The 21,349-nt window shown below is 35.4% G+C and overlaps 1 protein-coding gene across 3 annotated transcripts in view; it reads left to right on the top strand.

Annotated features, from left to right (window-relative positions):
• The window catches only part of LOC150077873 (WD repeat-containing protein 91), a 217,373-nt gene extending 196,855 nt beyond the window's left edge, over nt 1-20,518 (top strand). The window contains exons 17-18 of one of the 3 annotated variants that reach the window (XM_090384217.1): nt 8,821-8,914; nt 20,384-20,518. In XM_090384217.1, the coding sequence (XP_090240343.1) occupies nt 8,821-8,914; nt 20,384-20,400 (111 nt within the window). In that variant the 3' untranslated portion in view covers nt 20,401-20,518. Of the gene's footprint in view, nt 1-8,820; nt 8,986-20,383 lie in introns of those variants that run through there. The other 2 variants (XM_090384218.1, XM_090384216.1) reach the window with 2 other exon arrangements.
• The last annotated feature ends 831 nt before the right edge of the window (nt 20,519-21,349 follow it).

Below are 21,349 nucleotides of genomic sequence, written 5' to 3'. Positions count from 1 at the left end.
GCCTTTGCACTATGTAGTTTTTCATTATCAGTTCAATATGGTGTATTTTAAACTCATAATATATTGTGCCTTGAGCATTTATATTTTATTTAAGTATTTCTATCTAAATGATCCTGAATTCCACCCTTGATAATTTCTTCATGATTTTCCCTACTATTGAAGTTAGACTCACCGCCGGTAACTTCCCACTTCACTCTTAGAACCACCCTTATGTATTGGAGATACATTGGCACTTTTCCAATCCAACGGAATCTCTCCCGAGTCCGGTGATGCTCTCATAATTAGCCTCAATGGTTCAATGCACTCACTTTCCACCTCCCTTAAGATTATGGGGGATATGCCATCAACCCCAGCAGCCTTACTGGCCTGTAGGCTCGAAAGTTTTTTTCATTAAATAAAGATATGACATTTCAACATCATTAATTGCATTTTTTCAAATTCCATAATTTCTCATTGACACAAAGGGTTTATCTTCTGTAAATATCGATGCAAAGTAACTAAGGAGTTCATCTGCAACTTCAGTTGGGATATCTAATACTATCCCATGTCCATTACATAAGGATACGATCTGGTTTGTCCTTTTTTTTTTTTTGGGCCGACCGGGCTAGCCGAGTGGGTAAAGTACCTGCCCGGCAACCCAAAGGTCGCGGGTTCGATTCCCGCCTCGGGCTTGGATCAAAGTACTGCAAAAACCTTGGGAGGTGCAATATGGCCACAGAAGCCGATGCGCCAACAACTACCAAATCAAAATCAAAAAAGTCCTCTTTTTTTGCATTTATATATGTGAAGAATTCTTTATCCCCCACTCTTTGCTCTTTTGCCTGCAATTTGCACTGAGAAAGCAAAAATGAGGGTAGGAGTTTGTTATAGACCTAATGACTCTGATGAACAATGAACAATTATACAGAAAAATTGAGTGAGCCAGTAAATCAGTGTGTCTTATATCTGGGAATTTTAACTTCCCAGATATTGACTGGAACTTGTGGGCACACTAGCGCAAGGCTTTTATGGATTTATTTGTTTTGTTTGTACAGCAGCATGTTAGAGAAGCAACCAAAGGGAGTAACACTGCTGATCTCATTATCAGCAGTGATTATTCATGCATTAAGAATTTACAGATAAAGGAACCACTACGTGGCAATGATCACAGTGTACTGATGTGGGATTTACTTAAAGATATAACTACCATCAGGGATAAAGGGATGGATTTTTGCTTTCATAAAGGCAACAACAGTGGTCTCAGAGATTTTTTAAGTTCTGTACAGTATTTTTGTTCCAAGTAAGAAATACTGTTCAAGATTTAGGCCCAAGTGAATGTCAAATGAACTAATGAGACTCGTGGCAGAGAAGAAAAATGCATGCGATGCATATAAATAATTAGGCGACACAGAAGCCTATGGTAGATATAAACTAGTCTGTAATCAAGTCACAAAGGAGGTTAGGCAAGCAAAGGCAGATTGTGAAAAATCTTTGGCAAAGGATGCAAAAAAAAAAAAAAAAACACACACTAGCAAAGACTTCTTTACTTCTATAAACTCTAAAAGGAATGAGATGAATCGATTGGTCCACTTGATATTAATAGTTTTACTACAGATGATCATTCTCATATAGCTGCCAACTAAATGAGTATTTTGCATCTACATTCACACATGAGGAGTTATTCATGGAGAAGAAAGCCAGATGTTTATCAAACTCTAACTGGGAGTTAAATGATTTTGTAATAACTGAGAACAAAGTGGAGGAGAAATTGCTCAAGTTAACCATAAGAAAGGCACCTGAGGCAGATGGGATCTATCCACTTATATTAAAGGAGGTGGCAAAGGAAGTAAGCAAACCCTTAGCCATAATTATGAGATCATCCTTGGACTCAGGGGAAGTCTCCACAGACTGAATGTGTGCAAATGTATCTCCAATTCATAAAGGGTGACACAAGTAATTAGAGACCTGTAAGTTTGACTTCTGTTCCAGGAAAATAATGGTCACCGGTTAAAGAAGCATTGCAGGATCATCTAAACAAAACAGCAGTAATAATTCAGACACAGCATGGGTTTGTTACGTGGAAATACTATGGGGACCAATTTGATTGGATACTATAACGTGGTCACAAAGAAACTGGATGCAAAAAATTTTGATATCATATACTTGGATTTCAGGAAAGCTTTTGATACTGTTGCACATGGAAGACTACTGTACAAATTGGAGCATTATGGCATTAAGGGCAAGTTGCTCCAATGGATAAAAGGATGGTTGAGTGTGAGAAGACAGAGTGGTAATCAATGGATACTGCTCTTCTTGGACTAATGTTATTAGTGGTGTTCCCCAGCGTTTGGTGGGGACTAATGTTATTAGTGGTGTCCCCCATTGTTTTTTTTGATGAAGGTATATCAAACTTAATGTCAAAGTTTGCACATTAGCATTAGTAGAGGCATATGATGCAAGAAAGCAAGCTTATGCAGCATCAGCCAAGGGAAAAAAAAAAAAAAAAAAACCTGCTCTCATTTCACCCCTCCATTCGTTCCAAATACCTGCCCAGCTCAGCCTTAAATTTATTTAGGCTATCAACATCCACAGCAAAAGATGGAAGTCTCACCTACCAACTACCTGCTGTCTAAAGGCAAACTTCCGCACATCTATCCTACAAATGTCTCTCCTCAATTTGAATTTATGCCCTCTCAGGTGATTATTCTGAGCAAGAGGAAGAATCCCATCAGCATTGAGCAAGCTCAAACCATTCATGGCTTTATACACCTCAATTAGATCACCTCGCAGGTGCCTAGTCTCCAGACACTGTAATCTGCAAAACTTAAGCATTTCTTCGTAAGAGCACCCCTTCGTTCCATTCACTAATCTTGTTGCCCTTCTCTGTACTCGTTCCAACAGCTCTACATCTTTCTTAAAATGAGGCCTCCAAACCTCTATACAGTACTCAAGGTGTGGCCTGACCATTGCCTTATACAAGGGGATAATTACCTCCTTATCCCTGCTAGAAATATTCTTGTATATCATTGACAAGACACCAGGAAGCCACTCTTGCAGACCCTCTACACTGTCAGAAAACTTCATATCTTCCTGCTCAATTACCCCCAGGTCCTTTTCGTTCTCTACCACTGTCAGTGTAGTACCACAGAGTTGGCGTTACTCTGGGGTTACTACTTCCCATATGTAGTACTTTACATTTGTCAATGTTAAACTTCATTTGCCACCTCTCAGCCCATCTGCTCAACTTTTCTAGATCCTGTTGCAGCAGCATACTGTCATTAGTGTCCTTAACAATTCTGCCAACCTTCATATTGTCTGCAAACGTGGACATTAAGCTTGATATACCATCATCAATATCAATATGATACAAAGGTTGGCAGGGTTGTTAATAACAGCAATGCTAATATACTGCTGCAACAGGATCTGGAAAAGTTAGGCAGATGGGCCAAGAAGTGGCAACTGAAATGTAACATTGACAAATGCAAAGTACTGCATATGTGTAGCAGTAACCCAGAGAAATGTACCAACTGGGTGGTGTTACACTCAGAGTAGTGGAGAATGAAAGAGACTTGAAGCTAATTTTGCAGTCAGATATGAAGTTTTCTGAGCAGTGCAGACAGGCCACCAGAGTAGATCATGGGATCTTGTGAACAATATACAGGAATTTTGCAAGCAGGGATAAGGAGGTGGTTATCCGCTTATATAAGGCAATGGTCAGGCCACACCTTGAGTACTGCATACAGGTGTGGAAGCCTCATTTTAGGAAGGATGTAGAGTTGCTAGAACGAGTACAGAGAAGGCAACAAGACTGGTGAGGGAACAAAGGGGTGCTCTTTCGAAGAAAGTCTTAAGCTCTGCAAATTACAGCATCTGGAAACTAGGCACGTGCGAGGTGGTCTGATTGAGGTGTATAAGACCTTGAATGGATTGAGCAGGCATCAATGCTGATGAGATTCTTCCTCTTGCTCAGATTACAAACATGAGGGGGCATAAACTGAAATCGAGGAAAGACAGTTGTCGAATAGATGTGTGGAAATTTGCCTTTAGCCAGTGGGTGTTGATAGCTTAATTAAATTCAAGACAGAACTAACTAGACAAACATTTGAAACGATTGGATGGGTAAAATGGGAAGGGTGTTTTTTTTTTTGTTGTTTGTTCGTTTTTTTGGCTGATGCTGTATAAGCTTGCATCATATGCAAGCTAATACTAATTTCTCATAATCTGCCTTTGCCGGCCTAACCTTTTCTGTGGCATTATTATAGGCCAATTCATAGCTGTTTATAGGCTTCAGTACTTTTTATTGCTCTGTAACTTTTCCATGCCATCTTTTTCTGTTCAAGTTATCTGGAAACTTCTGTATTCATCTAACTTGGGATCTTCCTCATGGAGTATTTTTTAATGGTATATAAGCATTCAAGGCTTCTGTGATTAATGTTTTACAGGTACACCATAATTCAATTGTATTTGCTCTCTGTGTGATATCTACCCAGTTAATAGGAACCATGTAGCACTCTAAGGCATCGTAATTTTCTTTGCCTTTTAACTACTGCTACCTCTCTCTTCATCATCTCGTAATTTCCTTTCCTGAAATTATAACCCATTCCTTTGGCTTTAACTACTGCTACCTCTCTCTCTTCATTGTCCACCATAGAACTCCATGGTGACTTCCTGCTACTGGTTCCTGTACTGTCAGCCCTATTAATATTAGTATAAAGTTTTCCATACAAGAAACCAACCTCACTTCATGCCAAGAAAAACTTGGCCTGAAGCAAGGTCATTATTAGACATTAGATAACAGTACTAAAAACAGGCAAAATATGCAATAAAATAATATAAAATAAACAATAAAATTATTCCATTTAATAGTCTTTTGTACCAAAAAGTTATTATATAAAATAACATTTTTTTTCATTTATTACTGGTTTATAATTGAATTACAGTTTCTTTGCATTCAACATTTTAAATTTAGGGGCTCACATCTGGTGAGTATGGGCTTGGCACACCCAGGGTCCTGAGCTGGATATCATCAATCTTTTCTTTCTTGGTGATTCCCTTCTACTCTCTCTCTCTCAGGGTGACTCAGAAATTTTTATTTTTTTTTTTGCTGGTGCAGCATAAGCCTCAGGCTTCCTTGCACCATGTGGCTCATAATAATAATAATTTTCACTTCATTAACAAAACTGTTAATGAAGTGATCCATTGTAAATGTGTGGCATTTATCATCCAGAATCATTTTAAAAGCAGAGAACAACCTTTTCATGATGTGCAAGTTGATGGGGTTAATTTAAAAATGTGAGCCTTCAAAGCTTCTCCTTGAAATGGAAGTTCCAGTAATCCCAAAATAGCTTATTCACTTCATGGAGTTCAACTAAACCCAGTACTGGAGGAAAGGGATTTGGGTGTTACGATACAGTCAGATATGAAATTCTCTGAGCATTGTAAACAGGTTTCAAGGAAGGCCCATGGTATTCTATCGATGATCTATCGAACTTTTGCAAGCAGAGATAGGGATGTGATAATCCCATTATATAAAGCTTTTGTTAGACCACACTTGGAATAGTGTTCAAGTATGGAGACTGCACCTAAAGAAAGACATTGAGCTTCTTGAAAGGGTGCAAAGACGGGTAACTCGCCTGATGAGATCGGCAAAAGGGCGTCCTTATGAAGAAAGACTTCGAATATGTGGGTTGCAGAGTTTGGAAACTAGACACCTCAGAGAAGATTTGATTGAGGTGTTTAAGACTCTGAGAGGCATCAGTGAAATGAATGAGGATGAAATTTTTAAGATTATAAATGATGTTAGAACTAGGGGACATAAATTCAAGTTACGGGAAGAAATGTTTAGATTTGACTGCAGGAAGTTTTATTTTAGCCAGAGTTATAAATTACTGGAATAAGTTGCCTACATGGGTGGTAGAGGCTGACAGTCTGGGGAAATTTGAAGGTCATCTGGATAGTACCTTCGGGTGAGGGAAGAGCATAAGATGATAGGTTTAATTTCCTTTTCTTTTATTAATTATTATTATTTATTACTTTTTTTATCATTGTTTTATTTGGTTTTTTTTTTTTTTTTTTTTGGCTGGTGCAGCATAAGCCATAGGCTTTCTTGCACCATGCGGCCATTACTAATACTATTTCTGTTTTAACAGTAATCATATTTTCCTTAAAATATGAAATCTGGAATTCTTTTTTAAAACACTATCAGACACATTTCTTATTTTCTCTCTTATGTTTCCAGATATTGTTGAAATTTTTAACTGAATTTTCCCTACTTTAATTGCACTGCCCAAAGAAAGCCCAGTTACAGAATTAGGTAACCAAACAAAATGAATCTTGATGGACAGCAAATGTTTACTAACCAAATAATCATAATTGGTGCTGCTAACTGTCTTAGCGACACCAATAGCTAAAGCATCCACAGTATCCAATGGATCTTTTGAGATCTTTTCCCCCTTTTTTTTATGGAATTTAAATTACTTTAAAACAATGCTGCATGTAACCATGTTCTCCACTTTGTCAGAATAGGCTATGGTGGAAGGGAAGGTTAGGTTGCCCCCCCCCCTCTCTCTCTCTCTCTCTCTCTCTCTCTACAGAGATCTCTTTTACACAAGAAAAAACTTGATTCACTTTGCCTAAATTCTTCCAGATTGCTTCTGCAAGTCCATGTAAATCATAGGCTTATACACAAGTAATGTGGATTAGGTTTAATAGAAAACCTGTAAAGTAAGATGCTGAGAACAGTACCACTAATAAAAATGCAGATTTTTTTTGACAGGGATTGATGCTTGATCTAGCCATAACTGTAAAGAAACAAACAAACCTTGCAATTGTTGAATGATTCAGTCATGAGATCTTACAAGCAAGTGAATATAGATAAGGTTCTCCCTCTAATTTTCCACATACTAAATGCACAACATAATGGCCCCAAGCATCTGCCATTTCATCAGCATCTGGACATCCGGATGCCCTTTTCTCCAATTTCTTGATGAATTTTGCAAATGTCATCATAAATCTACCTTGAAGAATTAACCTGATGGATAATAGATCCTTAAGGTAGATTTGTCTGGGATATTTTGATTTATACTATATTTTATAAAAATTAGTGTGAAAACTGGATTTGCTTAAGTTATTGAAAGGATATGGCTGATTACCAAGGCACGATAGAGATCCACTGAAAAGTCAGTTTTCTTCTTGAGATATATGGCTTGGTTAAAGGAATTAATTTGGATTGTTTCCTTGCTTTTTTTTTTTGTGTGTGCTTCTTTCACACGTTAGTTGATCTGGAATATTTTTCTGCATGGAACGTTCTTTTCACAAAAGACAATACTGCCATTCATAATAAAATCTTTTCTCTAATTGTGATTTGTGACTCCATATGTTTAACAATAGATTTGATTTTTTTTTGCATTTTAGAACAAAATGCTCCAACTGCCTATTCTACAAATTTTTATAGCAAAACTACTGGTATATTACCCATTCTAAGAATGTACTCTCATCCTATCAACAGCACAAAAATTAAAGTAAAACACCACTGTTTTTCAATTCCTACTATTAGTTCACACTCTCCCTATATATATATTTATATATCTTGTTCAAATTTTCAATCGTTAATAAAATACTTTTTATTCATCCACTCAAGTTCAAATAAATTTTTTTACACTTGTAGTGGATGACACTTAATGTTAATACAGTTTTTTCAAATATTAATTCATTAATTAAATTTAATTAATTAATTTGTTTTATATGGGAGAAAAAAATTTCTCTTATATAAGATATTTAGCAGGATATAAATTTAGGAATAAAATTGAAATCAACAGGCAGTAGCTCAATCGGTAAAATGCAAGGATTTCAGTATTTTTCACGTGAAGGTGAAGAATGCGAGTTCAATTCTTGCGAAAATCAATAATTTTTTGATAAATTTTTGTTATTCATCCACTCAAGTTCAAATACATTTTTTTTAACTTGTAGTGGATGACACTTATGTTAATACAGTTTTTTCAAATATTAATTCATTAATTAAATTTAATTAATTAATTTTAGTTTTATATGGGAGAAAAAAATTTCTCTTATATAAGATATTTAGTAGGATATAAATTTAGGAATAAATACCGTCAGTGGCGAAGCATGTAGATCGCTGGAAAAAAATTTCTTTTTCAGATTCTTTTTTCATTCTGGGTTCTAGTCTGAGTCAAGGAGGGAACAAAATGGAAAATGAAACATGTGAATAAAAATAATAGTCCAACACCATATATAGAAAGGAAAATGGAAAATTGCAAGGAAATTTGCTTTCTATTTTGCCACTTAATATTGTGATTCTGTCATATGTATATACATATTTATATTAATTGTAATTATTTAATAAAAAGTAACAAAAATAAAATTTTTCTTTGTTGACCTAAGTAGGAATTGACTTTAAAAAAAAATTTTTTATATTACTTGTTTCATACCAACTGAAAAAAAATTACCATGCTAATTTGATTTTTTTTTCAATGACTGAAATCACATTTCGGAGTTTAATATTTGAACTGATCAAATTAATGATTATTCAGTGTTTCTAATTATTAAAAAGTCGCTAATTATTAAAAAGCATTAGATTTTTTTTCAGAGTTCAAAATGTAGTTCAGTGCTCTCCCTCTCTTCCCCTCTCTCTTGCATTAAATGATATTGACCAATTGTTTGCTGCTACATTTAAATGTATATAAATTTCAATTGTATTTTGAAGAAATGACAAATGTTCTATGAATGAATTTGAGATTATGAATAAGTAACAAAAAAAAAAAACACTACTAATTAATCCTATATTTTTCAGGTACATGTTTATGGTTTGGTCTTTTATTGCAGGTGACCACTAATGGTGGGATGTCTCCTGTTTTGAATCTTGGTGGCCATAAATGGCCAGTAGATACTGTAGACTGGTCAACAGCAATGGACTGTGGTACATGTTTAACTGGATCATTAGATGGCAAAATAATTATGTCTACATTATTATCCCAGTGATAAAGGAAGGGGAGCTGTTTCTTTTTAATATTTTAAAAAGTTGGGTAGATTAAATTGGAATTTGATTAACATATTTAATCCTGTGATTAAGAAGCTAATTACTTGAAGAATACTGGCTCATGATTTGACATTTTACATCTGCAGTATACACTAATTTCTAGTGATTGAGGTTAACAATCATAAAAATCTATAATGTGAAGAAAAACATGGACTTGATGGAATTTTATGAAATCTTTTGTGGAAGAGTATTATTATAAGAGTCAATTATATTAGCTTGATAAACAAGTATGCTATTTTCACCAATCATAATTGTGGGGAGATAGTTCTCCATAATTCAGGTGTTTAATAGGGTACGTAATCACCTGTGACAGTCGAGTACTCTCATAATGAGTTTTCATGCTGTTTACATGGTATGATAAAAACTCTTTTGGTTATAAATCCCATTCCTCTACAACAGCAGACTTTAGCAGTTGGAAAGTTTGAGTAGGAGATTTACATCAGTCAGATTCAGATTCAGGTCTAGCCACTCCATTAAAAGAATACCCTACCCTCACTTTGAAGGAATTTGTTGGCCAGATGTGTGCAAAAGTATTATCATCAAGGAAAATTAATTTGGGGCCAGTGGCACTTCTGAAAATCCTCATAAATACATTTGATTAATTTTTTGTGCACTTGAGTGAGACATAAGTACATTTTTGTAACTGCTGACCGCGCTAGCCGGGTGGGTAAAGTGCCTGCCTGGCAACCCAAAGGTCGCGGGTTTGAATCCCGCCTCAGGCTTGGATGAAAGTACTGCAAAAACCTTGGGAGGTGCATTATGGCCACAGAAGCCGATGCGCCAACAACTACCAAAAAAAAAAAAAAAAATTGTAAGCTACAAATTATTGCTAATTCTGAGTAATCAGCATGCCTTCCTTGATGTGGAATCAGTGCAGCTGTTCATCAAGGTGCCTTCCAACACTATCAGGCCGCTGCAACAGTGATGGTCCCTTTTCTTGATGTTAAAACAATGGGAGCACATTATGTATTCTCTCCAGGTGAGAACACATCAAGAATCATTTTCAAAATTGGATCTTGATTCATCCAATAAGGGGACAGTTATTCATTATCTTCTATTTGTTATCCTCTTTATTCATCTAGTAAAGAGGACAGTAAATCATTGATTTTTGGCTTCAGTCAAGTGTGCACTAAATTAGACAGATTCCCAGTTAAAAAAGTGAAAATGCCAACATTGTATAGGGCCATTCCTTTCCCCCTCCACAAAACTTTTCTGTATACAGTTTGATTTGCATTTACCATTCCTGTAGCTACTGAGAGCTCAAGTTGCCCTGTCTGCCTGCTATCTTACTATGGCATCTTGTTGTTAGGGCCAGGTAGTTAGTAGTCATCCTAAAATGTCATAACTCTTGGCTGACTATACACTTGTCTTGAACACATCCTCTCATGTCTTTAATTTACCATTTTTGACATATTTAAGACTGTCTACTTCAGTATGCAAAAGTTCTGTCATTCAGCCAGTAGTCATTCATTGCCCCAGCTCTTCCGGATTCTATGTGCATTCTACAGAAAGAGAAACCTAATCAGATGAACTCTGCACATTGAATTAGAAATTAATGGTGGTGTTGATTCTACTGCTGCTATTATTGTTCACTTTATAACATGTCTGATTTGCAATTTTTTAAACTTAAAATTGCATTCTGACATGTGAATATTCGGTTAATCTGGTAAATAACATCAGCAGGATACCAATTTCATAAAACATTTTTTATACTGAAAAATAAAAAATTATGGTTGTAACTTAAATTTTGGACACTGTTTATAATACTCCCCTTCCTTTTTATTATGTGGAACCCAGTGCATATTTATCTGGATCATGAAAATGTAAATTTTATTTGAATACACATAAGATGTTCACAAACTACCCAGGTGCAATTAAATGAGAAGTGCAACCAGCAATGAAAGCTTAATCATTTTGTAATGATAAACTTTTGTTGTATTGAATTTGAATACTTCCTGATTTTGGCATATAGAACAGCAGTTCTCAGACATTTACTATAACCTCAAATTTGATGGTTGAATGCATGTTTGCTTCAAAATATTACCAGTTTATACATGTATTTAATATTAAGCTCACTATTTTTACAGATATCTATATTTAATATACTTTTTTCCAAGAAAGTTTTTGTGAATAAAAAAAAAAATAAAAAATAAGAATTCCTGATAAAGAATTAAAAATTTAAGTATTTTTTAATATTATACTTTTCAATATATTTGAGAGAGGGTGTATGGCCCATTTTGTTAATGACAAAATATACACCCACACCAATAAAAAAAATAATAAAAGCAGCAGCTTCTTATAAGTGTCCATTTCAAATTTTCTGTTGCTTTTAAAGCATTCGATGATGTAGACCAGTGGTCACTAGCCATGGTTGCACAAGTGGGCAAATATGAATATACTTAAATAGTAACCAATTGAGAAAGTAAGAAAATCTGATATGAGAAATAGCTTGCTTTTCTTTAATATATTACTATAACAGTTATTTCTTTTTTTATAAAAGAAATCACTGAAATTTACTCTTGTAATTTAATACAGGTAGTCCTCTATTTATGACAGGGATGCAGTATTAGAAAGTATGACATAAATCAAAGCATTTTTTAAAAATAATTAATATAAACAGAAGATTCATTCCTGCAGGATGCTATCTGTTCATAATTTGACATTATTAGTTCATTTTTATGATCAAAGGATATATGTCAAAGGATACTTGCCCCCTCCCCAACTTGATTTGTCTGGATGTGGCCCCTCAGTGACATTTTGTCACCACCATTCTACTTCTAGCTATAGCACTTGCTCTGTCAATGTTTGGCCGTTTTATTGTGCAATGGCAGTAGTAAGCCTTAAACATGGCAGTGGTATCCTGATTCATTGGCTATAACAGTAAAGTTTTTTGGTGGAAAAAGCAAGACTTAAACTTGATCAGCTTAGATCCTCTAATTTAATTGGATGTTCAGGCATGTTATTCAGGATAAGTGTAGCTTTATTGTCCCAGTATTCCAGTATTTTTTTGCACAGTTCTTAACGAATATGAAGTTACCCAATTCTGAATTTGTCATTGACATCCAAGCTTTTATCCAAGATTTTTTTTATCATCAGTCCGATTTTAATAGTTCTCCATATTTTTCACAACCTAATCTTTTCCTTCAGCAATTTGGACAGCATTTGATGGTTTCAGCCCTTTAATTTTGCTATAATTAATAAAAAATAATCATCACAGTGGTTTGTTGCAAGTTAAATGCATGTTACATCATTGCATGTATCCTCATATCCAGTTGTTTTAAAATTTCTGATTTTACATCTAAAGAGAGAGAGTTTGACTTCTTCACTAGCAAGCTTGCTCTTTGGAGAAATGGATACTACTGATTCTCTCACAATGTATAACAAACTGACAGCAAATGGAGAATGATTATTCTTTGTGATACTACAGTGTGCAGCATAAGAAATCTGTCTTGCTGCTCAAATAAAATCAATTCTAACAATATCCTGAAATTTTCATAATATTGTTATGATAGATATTTGTATTTTCAACCAGAAAAATTATAAAATATTGATATTGTTGTAATGATGCAATGTAAATAGAAATACTGTAAAAGAAAATAAAAAAAAAAAGACCTATATTGATAAAAAAAAATCATAACAATAACAAAACTCGTTTTTAGATGAACATAAAAGCAAAATGCACTTTACATTTTTATAATGAAGTAAACTGCTTACTTTTGAGCAAATAAAAGAAAAATAATCATTTGTCCATTTATCATTCAATGCACAGCATTGTTATTTTTATCCTTCTTTTTGGCCATGTCCTTTCTAATTCAGGGATTACCTTTAGTCCTGCTATCTCATTCACACAGAAATTAAGAAATTATGTATAACTTGACTGTTGTCCAAGAAGTAGGGTTAGCACTCTAAAATCACCACAAAGTATCCACTCATAATCAGAATAGCATTAGTTGAGGCATATGCAAGAAAGCACGCTTTTACAACATCAGCCAAAAAAAAAAAAACCTTTCCCATTTCACCCATCTGGTCACTCCAAATGTTTGTCTAGTTCAGCCTTAAATTTATTTAAGCTATCAACTTCCGCACATCTATTCTACAGCTGTGTTTCCTTAATTTGAATCTATGCCCCCTCAGTTCTTAATCTGAGCAAGCAGAAGTATCCCACCGGCATTGACCCTGCTCAAACCATTCAGGTCTTAATATACCTCAATCAGATCACCTTGCAGGCGCCTAGTCTCCAGGTGCTGCAACTTGCAAAACTTAAGCCTTTCTTCGTAAGCACACCCCTTTGTTCCTCTCACCAATCTTGTCCTTTTCTGTACTCATTCTAGCAACTCTACATCCTTCATAAAATGGGGCCTCCAGACCTGTATGCAGTACTCAAGGTGTGGCCTGACCATTGCCTTATACAAAGGGATAATCACCTTGTCTCTGCTAGCAAAATTCCTATATATCATTGACAAAACTCCATGACCTACTCTGGCTGTTGTTGTTATTTTGGTTTTTAGGAGCATTAAGCAACTAAGGCCATATTGCTCTGGGGATATGCGGTGGTCATTCCCTGACCTTTCCGCATTCTCTGTATTTGGTGGTCATGGGCTCGAACCCCAGTCTAATCAAGAAGCATGTGCTATGCACTGCTGCTCCTGCCCACCTGCCTACAGAGGCTCCACCTACTCTGGCAGCCCATCTGCACTTATCAGAGAACTTCATATCTGACTGCACAATTACCCCAAGGTCTTTTTCATTCTCCACCTCCCTGAGTGTAGTACCGCACAGTTGGTACGTTTCTCTTGGTACTGATACCCATATACAGTACTTTGCGTTTGTCAATGTTAAACTTCAGTTGCCACTTCTCAGCCCATCTGCCTAACTTTTCTAGATTTTTCACAGTCTCTGCACCTTAGCACATACACAAAGCCTTGACTAGATCATGTCCTGTTCTAGACAGATCTGCAAACATTTTGCACATTTTTTAAAACTGATGTGTTGGAGAATCGCCCCCTTCAGTTCTCTCACGAGCCACAGTACTACCACTATTTTGTGCTCGTTGCTTTTCTGTTTAAGTATAATTTAATTAACAATGAAATTTAATAAGATTAATAAATTTTACTGATTATTTTATAATACTATATTCATCTAACAGATTTCTAATACAGTGCTACATATTTCGCTATTTAGTTTTATGTTACACTATGAAGTTTGGGATTTACGTGTTATTCCATATCATATAACAGTGGCGGCAAGTAATGAATGGTAAGATCTGTGGACACTAAGTATTAACTTTTAAAATCTCTATCTAAATTCAAATAAACCAAGGAGCTTGACTAGGACTATAAAGCTACTTATAGAAAATAATTTGGTATAACAATTAAGTCAATAAAATGACTAAATATATATAAAAACTTAGCGTTCGCTGGAGCTGCAAAATCCTGGTAATAACCAACACGGTAATAACCTCGTATCCAGATCAATATTACATCCATTCTTTCTAAGTGGATAAATTAAGAACAAGTTATAGATATTCCCATTATATAGCAGAACTCCTTTTAAGCTTATCATATAGCTGCCAGTGAAAAATCTCCATTTTCTGGTGGATCCCGCACAACACTCAGTGAATTGATTAACACTTTTACTGCTTGCTGAATGTATTACATAGTTTATCTACAATGCTATTCATAATGCTGTATTGTGCTCTGAAGGCAGTTTAAACAGATTACCAGAATCAAAATGGAAAGAAAAATTCCTCCAAGAAAAGAAAAACATCTTTGTTTGTATATGTGAGTAAATATATTGATGATCTTAGTCCTATTTCAGTTTGACCTTGATTAGTGACAAGAAATTTGCGACTATTTGACAGTGGATTAGCAGCAGAGTCATACTGGAGACAAAGTCCCATGGAAAATAAAGTATTTTTGTTTTTATATTTGAATAATCTTCCCAGTTTGGTCTAACCCTAATTGATAGCAAATAACTCTTAATCCAGCAACATTTGAGGCAGCCAAGGGTGACTTCAAGTGTCAATGAATTAGTGTTAATCAAGTTAAATGATGTAAGGAAACAAATTTATTCTACATCAGGGAAAGGGGAAGGACTTCATCAATCATAATTTACCCATTTCTAAAAAGTAACCACCTCAGAGTAATTCCACTTGAACCTTGTTAGACTGTACCTCAGCTACCTTGCATGGTAAATTACTCCAGTAATCAACAACATACTACCTGAAGGCAAACTTCAAGTTCATGATTAAAAGCAATAATATGAAGACTGCTATTTGGCAATGATTAGAAATGCTTTCGTGTGGTGAATCCAACCATATCTATTATTGTTGTTTTCTTATATACTTATAAATCTTCTACTTCACAAGTTTTTCCCCAGGCATCACTTAGTTTTTAACATTTATAGCTTGCAGCATCCATTTCTCTTCTTGTGAATACTATGAATTTTAACAAAAAATACTGTGAATGCATAAGATAAATCACTTATCTTTACCTCTAACTAATTGACAACAAAATTCACTTCCAACCACAACAGAAATGATATAGATATGTTAATTGATGATCACACAGAAAGCACCAGCTGGCATCTTTGACAGGCACAGTTAGGCTCAATGCTGATGGGATACTTCCACTTGCTCAGATTAAGAACCTGAGGGGGCATAGATTCAAATTGAGGAAAGACAGTTGTAGAATAGATGTGTGGAAGTTTGCCTTTAGCCAGCGGGTAGTTGATTGCTGGAAGAAACTTTTATCTGCTGTTGTGGAAGTTGATAGCTTAAATAAATTTAAGGCTGAACTAAACAAACATTTGGAGTGACCGGATGGGTGAAATGTGAAGGGTTTTTTTTTGGCTGATGTTGTTATAAGCTTGCTTTCTTGCATCATATGCCTCAACTAATGCTAAATCAGCATGGCCATGTGGCAATATTGGCAGTGAAGGCATTAAACCATTTTTCAATACAGAACACGTGCAATTCCTCCTTGTTGTAGAAGGGAATGAATTCTTTTTCTTTCTACTTTTATCAAGTAGATGAAATGCAAGATGCCCAACAGATTCTTTTCACTCAACCTGGAGCCTAAGATCTGTACTGAATTCTTTAGCATTAGCGTTAGTAAAGGCACGTGATGCAAGAAAGCAAGCTTATATAGCATCAGCCAAAAAAAAAAATATATATATCTAATTTCTCCCATCCACTCCTCTCCAAATGTTTGTCTAGTACTGCCTTGAATCTATTTAAGCCATCAACTTCTACAGATGGAAGTTTGTTCCAGCAATCAACCACACTCTGGCTAAATCCTACAACTGTCTTTCCTCAATTTGAATTTATGCCCTCTCAGGCGAATATTCTGAGCAAGAGGAAGAATAGGCTTTATACACCTCAATCAGATCACCTTGCAGGTGCATTGTCTCCAGACACTGTAATTTCCAAAACTTAAGCTCTTTCTTCGTAAGAGCAACCCTTTATTCCATTCACTAATCTTGTTGCCATTCTCTGCACTCGCTCCAGCAGTTCTACATCCTTCCTAAAATTAGGCCTCCAGACCTGTATATAGTACTCAAGGTGTGGCCCTGACCATTACCTTATACAAGGGGGTAATCACCTCTTTATCCCTGCTAGAAAAATTTCTATATATATCATTGACAAAACATGAGCTACTTTTGCAGACAGTCTGCACTGCTCAGAAAACTTCATATCTGCCTGCACAATTACCCCCAGGTCCTTTTCATTCTCTACCACTGTCAGTGTCACACACAGTTGATACGTTATTCTGGGGTTTGACAAGTACTGCTTACCATATGCAGTACTTGTCAATGTTAAACTTCAGTTGCCACCTCTCAGCCCATCTGCTCAACTTTTCTAGATCTTGTTCCAGAATTTTTAGCCAACATAAGCGTTATCTGAAATAACCGTTCTAGTACCATTTTCCAAAATGAGGATCTGTATCTTACTTGTTCCTCAAGATCTTTATCAAAATTGCATTCTTTGCCACAATTCGTGTATAGCACACGTACCTCGATATGATGTTGAAACACTGAGTTTTTATCCAAAAAGATAGATTTTTCCAATCTTGTAGTCCAGAGTAGCACAGCCACAAGCGAGGAACTGGACCATAAGTTGAAGTAGAATAGTAGTACATGTCACTAAAACTACTTCTATTTTGTTGTTCAAGATCCCTTGGAAATGGTCCTTTAGTTTCTGAGTTGACAAAACTTATGTTTCTTTTTGTTTCATCCGAAATGTTGATGTCCACGTATTCTCCAAGATCGCTTGAGGGAATAAATGGTGCAGTGCATTCAATACTAATATTCTGACGAAGGAATATCTATTATTATCGAATTGTTTTCGCTTGATGACCCTGTTTGATTTAAATGATCCGCAGATATATTTACACCAGCAGCATTTTCCGATTGAATACTGGTCTTTTCTTTACCTTTTTCTGTACATAATTCATTACTGTGTTTTGTAAAGAAATTATCTAATTTAGGTAATTTATTGACTACTTGTTCTTTTGCTTTCTTCATTGTTTCTTTTTTGGGCTCCACTCTTTCCCTTTTTCTTTTCATCCATTTTTAACTAAAAATTTTATTAATTTAATTTTAAACTTTATATTTTAAATACAAATAGCAATAATAAACAAACAATTTTGTATGTCGATTGCTGTTTTGATAATGACTTGAACTGAAATTAATCAACTAAACTTTTGACCACCCTATATGGCTAAATGTTCGTATACTTTGGGCATATCCCCCCCCCCCCGTCCTCCTGTTAAGTTGGAGAATCCTGAACACCATGCGATATGACACATACAATAACTGAACAGGTGTCTGATCACTATACAAAGTTGCATTTGTAAAAGCAAAATAAAGACTGCTGCCGCCTGGCATGGATCACTCGCTTCTCTGAAAAGCATGCCCTTCTGTCAGAGTAAAGGGGAACCAGAACACAGGTTTACCAGAGGCTATTATCTGTGTCGGGAATCTTTTTAATCCTCTGACTGGCTATGGAAAGCATATTGACGAGTGTAACTTCTCGGTATATGACTGCAGGTTTTAGCGACACCACTAACATTGTGAAATGGTAATCCCTTTCACCCTTAATTCATGCTTTCTAATTACCTAAAGGCCAGAATTGAGAACAATGCGTACAAAGTTGTCTCGTAATCCATTTGTTACATGGAAATTTTCTTCATTCAACGGAAACTATTTTAAATGTAATTACCAAGGGGAATTCAAATAAAAAAATTCACTATAAAGAAATCGGTTAAACAGAGGTCCAACTGTAATTAAATCAAAAATGAAGCAATTTTAAAATACATAACTGATCGAATTCTGGGGATGGTGCCCCACTCGTCCCACCGTATTTTCGGTTCTGGACACTCAATAATGGCATTCATGATTTCATTTGTAAAATAACTTATCGTCTCAACAATGGGCTTGCAAATTTTCAAAAAAAAAAAAAAATAACAATGGGCTCTCACGAGCCCACTATAGCTCACCACTGTGTAACACCATAAGATTACTAAGAGCTTTATCACCAAATGCAAGATATTTTCATCTTCTAACTAATCATTTCACATTTTCAACACTTGGATGGCAGACAGAATGGGGATAGGAAACATGAAACTAGTTTGATTCTTCTTGTGAGGCCACAAGAAGAATCAGAAGTCTTATTTAGATGTTGGATAAGTTGTGAGTTTGACTTCTAAGTCAAACTCACAACTTATCCAACATTTTAAAAAAATCTAAAGGTATTACTTTAGATATACTATAAAATGTAACTGATAGTATACAGTGGCAAGTTGAAATGGCACAAACTGCAATTTGAATTCACCATTTTCTTGGTCCACTTTTAACTTCACCCCCAGTCTATGCTGTTCTCTAGGTCCAAATCTTACATTTAGAATTTTTAAATGTAAGGTTTTTCTTCTGGATTTCTGTTTCCCATGTGCTGGAACCTTACATTTAGAAGCAAAATGCCCTAGTTTGCTTGTTAACCACCCTTCTTCCATTTAAATCATCAGCAAACTTTAACAACTTCCACTCTACCCTCTTGTTAACGAGGGACACCACTTGTTTCACTGGTACACTCAAGGACCAGTGTAGCAAGTGGACTCCATTAATAATAGCTTTTCATGGAGAATCATATCAAAAGCTTTCTTGAATGATTTCAAGAAAATCAAAAGCTTTCTTGAAAGATTTCAAATGTCAAAATTTCTTGCATCCAACTGTTATATGATTTCATAATAAATTGGTCAGGAAAGGTTCTCCTTCAGGAATCCATGCTGTAATCCATTAAGGATACCATTCCTATTGAGATAGTCCTATATTGTATCCCATATTAGACACACTATATAATCTTACCAACTCACTGATTTGTAGTTGCTTCTTGTCTTTTGCCCTCCTATGTGGATTGGGGGGGGGGGGCATTGGCACTTCTCTGGTCCAAAGGGTCCTGTCCCATTGTCTTATAATCTCATTAACATCCTCACAGGATGTTTTCATATGCAGCTGTTTTTAGTATATTAGGATGTATAACTGTCCACTGTGGGGACCATGTATGATGATTCATTCTCTTCTTTTTTAGGTTCATTACAAAAATAACTCATCTCCACATTTTAGCTCTTTGCTAGTAATTTCTTTTACAAACCTTTTGCCTCTCCTACCCTATCGATTGTTTTAACACGTGTTTATAATACTTGTATAAATCAGCGTCTTGCAATAGTCTGTAACAATCCCATGCTTTTTTCTTTTGTTAAAGAAAAAATAGGTTAAAGGTTAAACCTTTAACCTCTCTGATCTCCACTTAGGTATATTTCTTTTGCAAAAATTCTCAACTGGAACAAATGCATTATTTTCCAGGATAAATCCCTTGAATACTTTCCAGAATGAACTCATATCCAACAGCTCATAGTTGACTCTCCAGTTAGAGCTGGAGAAATACCTCAATCTACTATGGTCCCCTCTCTTGAAATTGAAGCCCTTCCCTTTTCCTCTGGCCACAGAAGTCTGAATATTGTAGTCACTACCTGCTATTGGTTCATGCATTGTCAAATTTTGGATGCAGTTTGGATCCTTGATGACAATTGAGGATATTATGGTCCTTTGTACTTTCTCTGTGTCAGAATAGATAACACTCATCCAGATAGCTCAAAAATCTTTCTCCATGGCATAATTGCCCATCACAATTCCCAATCTATAAGAAGCAAGCTGAAATTGCCCATATGAAGCAATAACACTTGGCTGCCCATTCAAGTTGTCTATAGAGTTTTGTCATACTCCTCAGAATCATTTATTCTGTAACTTACCGTAGCATCTTCCCTTTAACCAATGTTATCTTCCATTTCATAGACTCAGCATCCCTCTGAAGTTGGTCTGATTCTGGGTACAGTCTGATAGCTTTTGATAAGAAGAATGATCCTCCTAAACTCACCAGTGAAATTCTTCATCTATCTCTAGGATGGCACCATGTCTCCATTAACCCTGTTATATTAGCATGATTGATCTGATGTCAAAATTAAAATGACCTAATGCTTAGAACTAAAGGCTCAAATTGGTTTAATTTATTTGAAATACTATTGGCATTACTAATAGGCAAATTAAATTTTGTATATTTTGGCTTTTTTTAATGTAATGGCATCTCAGAGCAGTGCTATATATTCCATTTACAACAGTTGTCTTCTGCAAACGACAAACTGCCTAGATATGAAATTTGGAATATGTCACGTGACTATTTGGAAATGTTGAGGTAGTGGAGGGGGGGGGGTCTAAAAAGTGACTAGAATTGTATTTGGCAATATATGCAACTTAGTGCATTATTGGGGGATCATGTGAAGTTAACTGATGTAGTATATAGATTTTGTAGGAAACCATTACAAGAGCAGATTTTGTGGCCTATTGCCCAACATTGTCACCCTTGCAGGCACTGTATACAACTTAGCATATTATTGGAGGATCATGTGAGGTTAAATCACACTGTAGTATCAGTGTGATTTAACTGGATTTATGTCAAATCTAGTATATAGATTTCATAAGAAAACCGTTACAAGAGCAGATTTTGTGGCTTATTGCCCATGGAATATATAGTTGCAGCACCATCAACCTTGCACTAACTGATGTGTCTATTTTGTATGGCACCATCCAACAGCAATTTTGTCATGAAAATTGTAGTGATAAGGTGGCATTTTGTACCAGGAGCTACAACATACTCATATCTTTAAATTTCATCATTTTATACAATCCATTTTAGGAAATATATATATTTATTTTATTTTATTTTTTTTTTTGTTTCGCGAAATTTTGTTTTTGTGAAATACA

This window comes from Mastigoproctus giganteus, chromosome 11 (assembly GCF_048544385.1).
Source record: "Mastigoproctus giganteus isolate SK-2022 chromosome 11, ASM4854438v1, whole genome shotgun sequence".
Taxonomy (NCBI): domain Eukaryota; kingdom Metazoa; phylum Arthropoda; class Arachnida; order Uropygi; family Thelyphonidae; genus Mastigoproctus; species Mastigoproctus giganteus.
Note: the sequence above shows the minus strand (reverse complement) of the source record. Positions and strands in the feature narration are given on the sequence as shown.